This window comes from Toxorhynchites rutilus, chromosome 2 (genome assembly GCF_029784135.1).
Source record: "Toxorhynchites rutilus septentrionalis strain SRP chromosome 2, ASM2978413v1, whole genome shotgun sequence".
NCBI classification, from domain to species: domain Eukaryota; kingdom Metazoa; phylum Arthropoda; class Insecta; order Diptera; family Culicidae; genus Toxorhynchites; species Toxorhynchites rutilus.
In genome coordinates this window covers 176,978,250-176,992,809 of record NC_073745.1, presented here as the reverse complement: position 1 = coordinate 176,992,809, position 14,560 = coordinate 176,978,250, and the positions used below count along the sequence as shown (strand labels likewise).

General features: G+C 37.8%; 1 protein-coding gene across 4 annotated transcripts; it reads right to left on the bottom strand.

The window, feature by feature from the left end:
* Positions 1-10,050: 10,050 nt before the first annotated feature.
* Positions 10,051-11,392, bottom strand: LOC129771132 (uncharacterized). 4 transcript variants are annotated; one of them, XM_055774510.1, is made up of 3 exons: positions 11,149-11,392; positions 10,676-10,809; positions 10,051-10,165 (listed from the first exon to the last, which is right to left on the bottom strand). In XM_055774510.1, the coding sequence occupies exons 1-3, from the start codon at positions 11,367-11,369 to the stop codon at positions 10,134-10,136; spliced, it is 387 nt and encodes a 128-aa protein (XP_055630485.1). In that variant the 5' UTR covers positions 11,370-11,392; the 3' UTR covers positions 10,051-10,133. The 4 variants fall into 4 exon arrangements, with proteins under 4 accessions (XP_055630485.1, XP_055630487.1, XP_055630484.1 ...); XM_055774512.1 differs by having other exon boundaries at positions 10,676-10,710; XM_055774509.1 differs by lacking the exon at positions 10,051-10,165 and having other exon boundaries at positions 10,289-10,809.
* Between the last annotated feature and the right edge of the window lie 3,168 nt (positions 11,393-14,560).

The following is a 14,560-nucleotide window of genomic DNA, read 5'->3' as shown; positions in this document are numbered from 1 at the left end:
GAGTTGTCTCAAAATGGAAATATTTTATATATATTCTTCCGCAGTCGAGCCGCCGTGTAAGACTAGTTTCGAAAGGCAACACAGAAACAACACATCCAGGGTACTAATTCCGGAAAGCCTTTCACGTTAATGGTTAACTAACTACTCTATCTCACGTATTGCTGAAGAATTTAAAAAAAAGTAGTAAAACACATAATATTCGCAACAAAAAACACTTGTTTTGAATTGCTTTGCGGTCGCTACTTTTCGTCAAAGCTAATACTTATGACAGACATACAGCTGTACTACCGTTGTACTTCGAAAATTGTATGTCTGTCACCATGTACAGCGCTAGAACCATGCAAGCAACTCGGTATAATCGCTGTACCTGTACCGACCTATTTTACCGCTGTACATGGCTACAGTTGTACTGTGCGCAGCGCCACAAATGGTTAGTGGTGGGTAGCATGAACAAACTGAATCAAAACACTTGGTAAATATTCTTTTCATTGACTTTCTCTTGAGTTAATAACTCAGATTGGAAACTTGTTTGTTGTGTTTGATAGTTTAGACACTAAATAAAAACCTTTTTCATTGAAATACGTGGTGAAAATTGGAAAAATTTCTGATTGTCAGTTTGACATACGGTACAATGTACAACCAAAGTATGTCTGTCATGGTACGATAGTACCTATACAACGCTGTACTCTTATACCATGGACAGACATACAACTGTACTAGCGCTAGACGTGTACAGCGTTGTACAGGTACCACGATAGCATGACACACATACTTTGGTTGTACATTGTACCGCATGTCAGACTGACAATCAGAAGTTTGAATTTATTGCATTGTATTTTCACCAATATTTCAATGAAAAAGGTTTTTATTTAGCGTCTAAACTATCGAACACAACAAATATGTTTCCAATCTGAGTTATTAACTCAAGAGAAAGTCAATGAAAAGAATGTATACCAAATGTTTTGATTCGTTTTGTTCATGCTACCCACCACTAATCGTCTATGGCGCTGCGCACAGTACAACTGTAGCCATGTACAGCGGTAAAATAGGTCGGTACAGGTACAGCGATTGTACCGAGTTGCTTGCATGGTTCTAGCGCTGTACATGGTGACAGACATACAATTTTCGAAGTACAACGCAAGTACAGCTGTATGTCTGTCCCTGGTATAAGATGTTATAGTTGAGAGTGTATAAGTGAATCGTGTCCTACACACTTCGAGTGCAGGTTATACCAGGGACAGACATACAGCTCTAGGTAGTGCGGACTGAATCAAAACGGCTGTCATAAAAGATCCAATTGAAATGTCAAAAGTGATCCAACGATCAAGAGTGTTATTTTTCTTATGATAATCAACACTATAAAAAGAGTATTGTTATCAAGGGCAAAAATAATTAAAATTATAAAATGAACGAACTACATTTTACGTCAATTGTTTAATTAATTATTGCATCTCTGAAAAAGCATCTCAGCTTTTCACTGAGCAACGCATTTTTAATGTCCCCTTTTTTTGATATAACGTTTTTCCGAACGAAATAAAAACAAACGAAGTCAGAGTCACGTAAATGTTTACTCCTGCGATTCGGTAAAAAGTGGAACGAAGAGATGCCAGATGATTTTTAAAAAAAGTCTGTAAAAACATGTGAATGTCTGTTAAAAATGTGGAAAAATCTGTAAAAGTGTGCAGATCTATAGAAATGTCTTTCAACGCTAATTTTCACATATTCATTATTACTTTGTACATCGCGATGCACATAAGATTGTATTTTGTATATATATATATACAGCCATTCCATGTCAAACCGATATAGTTGTTCTCAGATTTTCATCAAAAGTGGTAATTTAGTTCTTTATCGCAAAACATTAGACCCGTATTTTTTTTATTTTTTCATTAGAGTGCCCATTTCCTTAGGGTGGTCCAAAAAATCATTTTTCAACTTTTTCTCAAAAATGACTTTTTTCAAAAATTCATAACTTTCGAACCACTTAACCGATTTAAGTGCGATTCACATACAACATACACGTCACGTTCACGTCCCGTCACGTCACGATACGTCAATGATTCTACCATGCAATTCTCATGAAAACATTCACATACACCAGCAACGTAACGACCCGTCAGCATACGTTCAACGAAAACGACCGGCAGGGTTTGTAGAAAAGAATAATTGACGGAGACGGACGGCTCGTTTGGTTTTTGTCTGGGCTTTGTGTCTCGGCTTTTGTTTTGATTTGGTTGCACAGTAATTTACATCTACATCGACATTAAGCTAATTGAACAGATCTGTGATGCAACACGTTTCATTAGACATTTTTACCTCTAGTTGGACATTTTTGTAAACATTGAGTTCGGGGCCCAAATTATGGCCCCACATTGAAAGTCGCCACCAGTCGCAAATGTCCAATTACTGGTCGAAACTGACTCCAATGCGACACTGAGTGGTGCCTCAGCATATCGCTTTATAAGTAACTTACTGTACTTTTTATGCCAACATATCTCTTTGGAGCTAAGTCATTCGGAGTGAAAATCATTCGCGACTAGTTGAAAGAATTATTCTATTTATTATTATTGTTGCATAAGGGTCGGACTACGGGGTTTAAGCATTTAAATAATTGAATTCAATGATTCTCATTGAATTTTTCAAAATTTAGAACTGATTCTAGGCATGCTGATTTGAAAGAGGGCATTGCAATTTAAAATTGTTGTAGGTGGCGACACCATGAATAAAATTAAATAAATCATTCGTTTGGCATTTGACGTGACGGTGCTGGTGGAAGCATTGACTGCATGTGTGAATTGGTGGAGACGTTGACGGAACGTAGACGTTCTTCTCCGTAACGTGCTATGTGAATCGCACATAATTGACGGAGACGGACGGCTCGTTTGGTTTTTGTCTGGGCTTTGTGTCTCGGCTTTTGTTTTGATTTGGTTGTACAGTAATTTACATCTACATCGACATTAGGCTAATTGAACAGATCTGTGATGCAACACGTTTAATTAGACATTTTTACCTCTAGTTGGACATTTTTGTAAACATTGAGTTCGAGACCCAAATTATGGCCCCACATTGAAAGTCGCCACCAGTCGCAAATGTCCAATTACTGGTCAAAACCGACTCCAATGCGACACTGAGTGGTGCCTCAGCATATCGCTTTATAAGCAACTTACTGTACTTTTCATGCCAACATATCTCTTAGCTCCAAATTTCGGAGTGAAAATCATTCGCGACTAGTTGAAAGAATTATTCTATTTATTATTATTGTTGCATGAGGGTCGGACTACGGGGTTTAAGCATTTAAATAATTGAATTCAATGATTCTCATTGAATTTTTCAAAATTTAGAACTGATTCTAGGCATGCTGATTTGAAAGAGGACATTGCAATTGTTGTAGGTGGCGACACCATGAATAAAATTAAATAAATCATTCGTTTGGCATTTGACGGGACGGTGCTGGTGGAAGCATTGACTGCATGTGTGAATTGGTGGAGACGTTGACGGAACGTAGACGGAACGTTCTTCTCCGTAACGTGCTATGTGAATCGCACATTAGATGGTCGACATATCAAATTGAAGCCAATTAATTGAAAAATATTGCACTTGCAGAGAATATGGATCCTATTTTCGTAATCATTGATTGTAGTCGTTTTTAATGTTTTCATGGCTTTGGACTAGGGGGCGCTATATTTTTTTATAATTTCTCTTGAAAGCTGAGAATTTTTTACATAAAATATCTCGATATCAGAGATGCTATTTTTTCGTTTTTGAGATATGATTTTTCAAAACTAATCGATGGTTCGTAGAACATTTTTTCCCACTACAAAAAGGCATAACTTTTGAACTATTGGACCGATTCATATCATCGACATATCAAATTGAAACGAGTTATTTTTCTTTGCAAAAATATTACTTTTGCGAAAAAATTGAATTTTAGTTTTTGTAATCATTGATTGAGTTAGTTTTTCATGGTTTTCTCGGTTGAAGATAGAAGGCGCTATATTTTTTATGGAAAGCTGAGGATTATTTACCTAACATATCTCGATATCAGAGATGCCATAATTATCGTTTTTAAGTTATAATTTTGTAAATTTAACATGTTTTAAGTCTTCGATTAATATTCCTATGTGACTAAACTAGACCTATGCGACTAGAATCCAATCTTCCCGCAAGTGTGATATTTTTTCAAATTTTGCTTATTCCCAGCAAACATTAAATCGCAATCGCTAAAAATTGGTTGGCATATAATGCACCTAACTGGCATATGCATGCAAATTTGACCGGCTATAATAGCGATTATGTTAAAATTGAATTGCGATCTAATATGAATATATTCATGAATTGTCAAAGCGCCAAATACGACTTTTGCCATACTCATATACGATTTATTACAGACATAGAAAAAAACAAATGGTGCAAAATATTTTCGTGAAATGTTTATTATAGCCTCACGAATCACCATTTTTATATATGAGTATTTATGTTTGTAGAAATTATAATTGTTTGATTGACTTGTGTTGGGAGTGGAATATGAATGTTTAAAATGGCACAGATTGATGTTTGGTAAAAACTGCTCCAATGTGGGTTCGAACTCCGGTCGTCTATCTCGCGCGGCTATCTGAAATTTAATTCAACAGCGGTTAAAACTTTCGAGTGCATCAGCATTTCATTGACATTTCAATATGATGTAATATGTTCTTTATTAGGATCTAATATGTTTTACTGTTTCATGATTTTCTTCAGCATGCAGCACGATTTACTACAGTACTGAATCGATTTAAATTATATGTTTATACGACACACAAACTGCATCAGCGTAATATACGCATATGATGCGGATTAAATATATTTTACGACAATGTACATCATAAAATTGATGTTTATTATACTGAATTGTTTATTATACTGAATTGCTATAATTTGATAATGGTATATAAAATCGAGTTTTTACATTTTATGCGATTTCAAATATACACGATACATACTTTGATTGATATTATATGCGATTATGATTTATTCGGATTTCTTGTAAGACTAGGCACGTGCAAAATTATACGATTTAATGTTTGCTGGGTTGGCTTCAATTTAATAAATCGATCATCTAAATCGGTTCAATATTTAAAATGTTATGATTTTTTGCAGAAAGTCATTTTTGGACAAAGGGGGAAAATGGTTTTTCGAACCCATCGTTGACTTTGAAAAATCATATCTAAAAAACGCAAAAATAGCATCTCTGATATCGAGATATTGGATATATTATATTGGACATCCACCAAGGCTTGCGGTCTTTTTTTTTATCCCTTTTGTTTATTTTAGGCTCATTAGCAATTTAGCTGTAACAGAGCCAAATTTTAATAGTGTACATGTTATATGTTCATCATATCTAAATTAGCACATTACACAGTTGCCATTTTTCGGCGTTAGAATATTCCCTTCTATACCATTGCATATGGTACACATTTTTACACAGTAGCCATTTAGGCGTAAGAGTTTTCTATCTGTTCTTTCATTATCCAGTTAGACCACCAGAGATGCCAGATTTACAAATATGTTTGTAAATTTACAAACACATCTGTAAAACATTTTTATTTTTGTTGCAAACTTTTTGGATATAACAATATCTCACAATCAACGGAGACAGTTGATTGATGATTGTTGAGTTATTTATAAAACAGCAGCCCGATGTTTCTTGCAGAGCAGAGCAGTTGTATGGATGAATCGATCTTATTTCGACCGTGGATCGATCTACATCGCTGATGATTGTAGCGTGGACGTTGTTATTTTGTAACAACACATAGATGGTCAATGAGGGCCCTGAGGGCTTGCGGTCTTGTCGTTGGTGAAATTTGTAAGAAAATGCAGTGTATATTTTCCATCCTTGGCGGCTTGCATGGCGGCTATACAAGTTTTAGATCACCACACATGTCTGTGGTAACAATATCGAACAGTAACCCATATTTCGTCATAAGCAGACCCTAAAGCAAATGTAAGTTGTTGAAAATAGAATGAAAATTTCTATTCGATGTTGTTTAAATACTTAGAAAACATAATCCTGACCCTAACTTAACTATTTTTTTATAAATATCCTTTCATTTCAGCAAAACAATCTTATCCAGAACAGAAAATAATTATCAGAGATAATTTTCGTTCAAGATATTTCCCTACCTGCAGAGAATGCAATTTTTCATTAATTGTGAATAATCGTATCCTCTTTTGACGTAGGACTACGTCTTTCATTTCTATACCGGGGTGTAAAATCAAAGTTTCGAAAACGAAAGCGTTACGCCGGAGACCGAGATTTTGAGTGTTAATAGCTCCTAAACAACTGAACGAAATGGTATGATAAACACTTCATTCGAAAGATAAAATGTCTACGCGTTCTATACTTGTTACTTTCTGATCCAAAAACTTGTTTCAATAGTCTTAAATTTGCTTTCAAAATAGGCTATTGAAATCACCAATCGGTATATAAGCGAGCGCCGCTCGGAAATCCACTCAGTTCTAATTGAACAGCGATTGGAGCATGTTGTCGCTGTTGTGGTGAAGCTCTTCATTTATCATGAAAGCGCGGATGAACGGTGTCACCAAGAGCCTGTTTGTGCACCTTAGGCCAGAAGGGAATCCATCAGGAGGAGAGTGATGCTACAAACGGTTCCCCGGGAAGATCTCGAAGCAGCCGCTACACACACACACACATACACGCACGGAATTCTTTCCGTTTGGATCGAGAAAGACCCGGAAAATAATCTGCCAGTTCCTCTAGGAATTTAAAAATACATTCATGTGAAAGAGTTTATTTGAATGTTTTCTATCCATGTAACACTGTGACCAAATATGTTTCAATCAAGTGCTATTAACAGATGGTTATCGAGTTACGAGAATTTAAAAATACATTCATGTGAAAGAGTTTATTTGAATGTTTTCTATCCATGTAACACTGTGACCAAATATGTTTCAATCAAGTGCTATTAACAGATGGTTATCGAGTTACCCATTAACCACTGGTGGGCTTCCAGTATCGAGGAAAATGTGGAAATATCTAATCGTTACTGAAAATAATCTGCCAGTTCCTCTGGGAATTTAAAATTACATTCATATGAAAGAGTTTATTTTAATGTTTTCTATCCATGTAACACTGTGACCAAATACATTAGGTTTTGTGATTTTTCAATCAAACGCAATCAACAGGATAGCTTCTGAAGATTATTCTTCCCCATCAGTAGGATATTTCCGTATCCAATATTGGATGTATAAAACCTTGTGCCTCCAACGTAACGCTCTCGTTTTCGAAGTTCTCCAAATATTCATTCATTCAGAATGAATTCAGATTCAACTTCATACAAATGATCTCTAAATCAACGATAGTCCTAAGTCACCCTTGCGGTTATACCATAGATATAACCCACTTCCTGTTTTTCGTCTGCAATGATGTCAGGGCAAAACTACTTATGTGTATGAGTTCCAAACTTGGGCCAACCAGAAAGTCTGCCGGGCCGCAGGTTGAGTATCGCTGGTCTAACGTCATGTTAATTGATATAAACTAAATATAATAACTTTTCTGTATTAAAACTATGGAAAATGTCATACGGTGAGCCAAATATCTTTGATGTGATGAATAGAGCCCCTTATTTTTTAAAAACCTGTGAGATATTGTTATATCCAAAAAGTTTGCAACAAAAATAAAAATGTTTTACAGATGTGTTTGTAAATTTACAAACATATTTGTAAATCTGGCATCTCTGGTGGTCTGAGAATTTATTGCAAGAAATCGCTTGAAAACATGCATGAACTTGCTTGAAAATTAAGTGGATTGAGTCCGCACCACTTGAATACAGCTGTACTTGCGTTATAAGAGTACAGCGTTGTACAGGTACTATCGTACCATGACAGACATACTTTGGTTGTACATTGTACCGCATGTCAAACTGACAATCAGGAATTTAAATCTATTGGATTCGGGTTGACGACGGAATGGTGTCGACATCTGGATACGATATTAGTTTGTGTGAGGCCAACTCTTCTCTATCAGATTAGTCGAACCTAAGGCAGTTTTCAATTATTAAAATTTGTATGAAATTTTTTTCTTGGAGTTGTTTGCCTACTAGAAGTACGTTGTTCTGCCCTAATTTAAACTATTTTCTATAAATTTCCAAATATTCTCACCAAAACTTACCATTATAATATAAAATTATATTTAGACATAATTTTTGTATGATATTTTTCACCACTTGCATGCAAAAGTGATTTTCATTTACATGGAGTACTAATTTGATTTGGGAAAAATAATTATCATTCATAGTTTTTATTTTGAAAGTGTGTTCATTTCTTCTGCAAACCCATATTGTCATGCCTACTCCCCCGTTTCGTAATACGAAGCTCAATGCCGTCAACGTTCTTGCTTGTTTACTTTTTGTATCTTTATTTCTTCAGGATGCTGAACGTAATCAGAACGAAAATGATTCAAAATAACAGAAAAATTCAAATGCTGTTGAAGCAGAGCAGAAAATATAGGATGTTAGCTTTGATATCTAGGAAGCTCTACAGGAAATACGTTTCGTTACTCTCTAGTCCGGTTAAATCCCGAAAACGTAGGGTGTGGTCAACTGTAAGATGCATTTGAATATCAACTTTAATTTCTCTAACTATATCGGTCTTTCAGGTAGAAAATTCTAGATTTTGGGAAGATGAAGTACCAAAGTTTAGTGATAAAAAGTTCAAAAACACGTTTCGGTTTGACAGATGTACGTTTAATTTGTTGGTCAAAAAATTACATCGCCTGCAAAGAGAAGATACTCTTTGGCGGTCTGCTATTCGGTTGGAGAAACGCATCGCTATTACCCTGTATGCTTTCGGATCGTCAGCGGAATATAGAACTATTGGAAGTCTATTCGGTGTAGGAAGAACAACTACGGGTGAACTGGTCATTGAAATCTGCAATGCGGTTGTAGATGTTGTGCAACACGAAGTGTTTGACGCATACCCACCAACCTCGGAGAAGATATCAGAAATAGTCGGTGACTTCGAGAAACTGGGGTTTCCACAATGCTACGGTGCCATTGATGGATGCCATATAGAAGTGAAAGAACCAAAAAAATGAGGCAACCGACTACTATAACTTCAAAGGATGGCATTCGGTTATTCTGTTTGCTGCGGTGGATCATCGTTACCGGTTCACATATATCGACGTAGGAGTTCCTGGCCGTTCAAATGATTCAACTATTTTTGAGAACTCCAAACTCAAAAAAGTACACTGCACGAACGAGACATTTAAAGCGCATTCGAAACTAATCGAAGGGGTTGTAGTACCGATACTGTTGATCGGCGATTCGGCTTTCAGACTGTCAAACCAGGTGATGAAGCCGTTTCTATTTTCTGTAGATCAGCCGGAGCATGAAAAGTTATTTAATTATCATCTATCAGCATGCCGACGGGTTGTAGAGAATGCTTTCGGCCATCTGAAGGCCCGTTTCAGAAGAATCGGGAAAGGTTTGGAGGTCGACCTAAATAATGTCAATACAATTATCAAAACTTGCTGCATTCTACATAACCTATGTAACAATCACAATGACCATATTAACAAAAAATGGATGATCCAGATTCAAACCTTAAATTCGAAGCAACAACCACAAAGAGGATTTATGGTAAGAAACGAAAACGCATCAGCATCCATGATTAGAAACGCACTGATGGTACATTTCGGTAAATATCACAGGGAAACTGTCCCATTATCTCTCTCTATATTCACTGTAAAAACAGTGGGTGGTACCCACCACCGCAAACTTTCCATTAATTTCTGTATTCATTTGATTTTTTGAACATGTTTTATTTGGTTCAAATTTCCAATTTCCAATTCAAATTTTATCGACCAGCTTGCTCATCAACGCGTTATTTTCTTTCATGAGCTCGATTATTTGAACATCTGTAGTCTTGGAATGATCCATAAAAGTAACCATATTTTCGTTTTATTTTATAGCCAATTCCAACAATTTTTCCTGCACATTTTGTTTTCTCTTTTTAGGAGCGGAATGCCTGCGGCGTGATGATGGCAGTGTTGGTGATGGCGATGATACTGATGATGTCGGCGCAGAAGGTGACATAAACATAGATTGAGCGAATGTGTCGTTCTCCGGGTTGTACGTTTAGATGAACTCAGCATCGCAGTAGTCATCATCTGGAACAAAATAAAAGATATTGTTAGTTGCTTCGTTAATGCCTGATATAGATCAAAAAACTGTTTTCAAGTTGAGTGAAAAACTATAAAATTTGGCCGGAATACTTTCCAGAAGATGCCGGATGAACTATCTATTCTATCTTGAATCAGAACCCAACTCAAATTACTCATAAATCCAAAGCTGCTTCAATGAAAATGAATTTGAATGCTAAGACTGAGTGGTTATTTACATACATTCACGTTCCGCGCATGATTCTGCAAGGTCTCAGTTTGATTCTTTTCAGAATAATTATACCAAACAGGTCATTTGGACCACCGCTAAAGTCACCCATTGCATGAGATTTGATACTATATTTGTACGACTCAAATTGAAAGGGAAGTTCTTATCTCACATTTAATAAATTAAAAATGGTAAGGAAAGCTTTCTAGATGATGTTTAACACAAGAGAAAGTCGATCCATGCAGTCTCCTTCTTTCGAAAATTTACTGTCAAAATTACTTTTAACTTACCGGAACCAATCACCTCATCCATCAAATCGCGAGTGCTGTTTTGTTTATAAGTATGGAGAAAGCTGTGTAGAATATCAAAATAATCCCAAGATGAAGGTGATCCTCCCGAGGGCCCCATGGCGTTTCTTTCGGATCTGTAAAAGTACACTATCTCAAAAAATTGCCCGTAGAGTGCTGACTCAAACGTTTTAACAGCCGAAAAGCATGTTAATTCGAGCCAAAATAAAAGCATATTTGGTCCGTATGCTTTGTAAATATGTCTTTTTAGTAGCTCAGTTGTCAAAATAATCACAAATGCCACAAAAAATATCTTATCTCTGGCATTAATTTCATGAATTTTTTTCAGTGGATCAGGAATTTATGAAAATCAGGGGCACTTGTGATTATTTTGACAAAGGGCACATTTCCCCACGTAGGGACCAAATATGCCATTATTTTGACTTGATTTTATATTCTTTTCAAAAAGTATCTACCTGTACTTCCGAGAGAGATTATTGATCCGGTTTTTCAATTCGACCGCCGTAAGTATAACGCCGTGGCCTTTCAGCTCCTCACACATTTGCTTGTAGATGTGGGAGTTCTTGGAAGTGCTCCGAAGGGACAGAATATTGGCCTTCCACACTTCAATGACGACCAGCATCCCCGATTTGTTGAGCATCGTAGCCTTCCTTTTCTTTGCTAGCTCCATTACCATTGTTCAACTACTCTTGGCCACAGGTATATATAGTTTATAATTTTTTTCCTCACGAACTGAATAGGAATTGGAATTGGTGTTGGATTTAAGAGACTTTAAACTCTGAGAGTTCATTCGTCTCTAACTGAATATTTAACACTGCGGTGTTTTGATTCGGTGTTGACAAAACTTGTTCATGGTGCCACCACTACCCGTCTATGGCGCTGCGAGCAGTTGAAATTGACAAGCTGTAACCATGTACAACGGTGAAATAGGTCGGTACAGATACAGATGGTTCTAGCGCTGTACATGGTGACAGACATACAATTTTCGAAGTACAGCGGTAGTACAGCTGTATGTCTGTCATAAGTATTATCTTGTTATAAACGTACCCTGGCTAGCTTCCACCTTCACCTTAATTGGACATTTTTACTTCTAATTGCACATTTTTGTAAACAAGAAGTTCGGGCCCAAATGATGGCCTCTCATTGCAAATCAGGGATTCCAGATGATTTTTGACGTAGAACTACGTCTTTCATTAGGGGTGCCAAATCAGAAAACAGGTCACGTTTTAATGAAATAGGACATGTTCTCACTACAGCGGGGCGTCAACGTGCTGTGAACGGGGCGTGTTCACTTCTCGCCACGATATTCTGATTTACTCACATTGCACCGTGCCAGTCTTCGGCGTGTTCTATGAAAATTGTGAATGTGTGTTTTTGAATGAAAGAATGAAAATTGGTTTATTTTTTCATATTCCAACATCGTTGTACGTATCCGGCTAAAAACTCGGAGGGTAAAAAACGTAAAAAATAAAAAAATGGGTGGGTTGTATCTATGATATAACCGCAAGGTTGACGTGGGACTACCTTAGCTTAGCAATCATTTGTTTGTATTGATTAAATTTTCTTCGTTACAAGTAAATTTAATAACAGCATTTTGCCTAATCTTCAAATGGTATGCGTAGAAATTCAATGAGCAGAATATATGAAGACATATCCTTCAATACAATAATGAATAACCGACCCAAGCGTTGCGTTCGAACCCGCTTTTGTAATCCGTGCTAGGAAAGCACTTTCTTCTTCTTGAATGGCACTAACGTTCCTAGAGGAGCTTCGCCGTCTGAATGTAGTATTACTTGCGTCATTTTATTAGTACTTAATTGAGATTTCTATGACAAATAACACGCCTTGAATGCATTCTGAGTGGCAAGCTCTAGAAATACGCATGACCACAGTGCAAGACGGAGGAAGTTTCTTTGACGAAAAATTCCCCCGACCAGAACGGGAATCGAATCCGAACCCCCGGCATGTTAGGTTTGACGCACCACTCAGCCACGGGAGCACAGGAAAGCACTTTGCGGAGTGCAAAAAAAAATGCGGGTGCAGAAGTACCCCCGGCTTGCATGAATCAAAAACTTCAACTTCTACTTTGTATAAAGGGTGTGTCACATCAAACATCGGTAAGATGCTGGGAATCAAGTTCATTCGTCCAGCGGACCAAGCAGCGGGAGGGCCTGCGTACATACAAGGTTCAGAAGGCTCCTAACCGCGACGAAAGGCAAAACATGGTGGGGAAGACGCGAGCCCGGAAGCTGTACACCGAAATGCTGACGAAGCCGCATTGCCTGGTAATGGACGACGAAACCTACGTCAAAGCGGACTTTCGTCAGCTGCCGGGCCTGTTGTTCTTCTCCGCAGAGGATAAATTCAGCGCTCCGGAGGAGATTCGCAAGCAGAAACTATCCTAGTTTGCCAAAAAGTACATGGTGTGGCAAGCGATCTGCTCTTGCGGAAAGCGGAGCGCCCCCTTCGTGATGACCGGCACGGTAAACGGGCAGGTCTACCTTAAGGAGTGCCTACAGAAGCGCTTACTACCACTATTGAAGCAGCACGAGGGCCCGACCATCTTCTGGCCGGATCTCGCTTCGTGTCACTATTCAAAGGACGTGTTGGAGTGGTACGAAGCCACCGGGGTCACCTTCGTGCCAAATGAAATGAACCCGCCCAACGCGCCGGAGCTTCGCCCAATAGAGAAATATTGGGCGATTATGAAGCAGGCCCTCCGGAAGAACCCAAAAGTTGTCAAATCGGAGGCGGACTTCAAGAGAAAATGGATTTCTGTTAAAAAAAAACTTCAACCTGACGTTATCCAGAACCTTATGGACGGGGTAAAGAGGAAGGTGCGAGCATACGGGCTTGGGCTCGGAGTATGAATAAAAAGAAAATGCCAAAAGTTGTTTAATAGTTTTTATTTTACTGTCTAAAATTTTCAAAAGGATCGGTCTACTGGGCGAATTTCTACAGCGTTTTTTCCGTGATGCAATTTGATGTGAAACACCCTTTACTATAAAGGATTTAAACTTGAAAATTCATTCGTCTCTAGTGTCTGCACAATTTTCCCAGGTTCCTAAGTTTAGGAGACCGTGTTAAGGAAACATATTCTAGTTTGCACAAAGTCAAGCGAGTACAAAAATACTCGAAGCTTGCGTTTATTTGCAGAGCCGATTTTCTCATACATCTTGGTTTTGAAGTCTGTGTTTTTTTTGACGTAGGACTACGTCTAACCGGACGATATAGGGGGTGAAATGAAAATCTAGGCACTGAACAAGTAGGAAAAAATGCAAGATTTGGAACGCTTATAACTCGAGCATTTCTCGATAGATCGCAAAGATTTTTGCATCAAATTGATAGGAAATATATCTACGCATCTATCATAACGAATAACATTTAATTTTTCTTGAGATAAATAATTGAATTACTGTGAAATATCAAGCATTGTCCAAATGCACTATGTGCCCATTTCTGATTGGTCCATTTTATGCTCCTCAAATCGTACCGACCAAAACGGGCAACCAGAGCAGCAGCGAAATATAATGAAGCACGATTGGAAAGGAAAAAGAAAAAAATGAACGTAACATTGGTCGCAGTCTCACACATGCGTAATTTTCGAGCCAGCCAGTCAGCTTAAAAATCCCCGCTCCGCCGTAACGATCATTCTTATCAAAACCGTACACCACATCGTTTCGCATCACATCACATCAACAAACCAACACAAGCAGCCATTGTTGGATATGGCAAAGAAGGAAAAGTGAAGGGAAAGGCAAAATCCCGCTCGAACCGTGTTGGTCTGGAGTTCCCCGCAAGGGTAGCTAGGCCGAGCGCGTTAGTACTAGTGCACCAGTCCACCTAGCCGGCGTTATATAGTTTCGG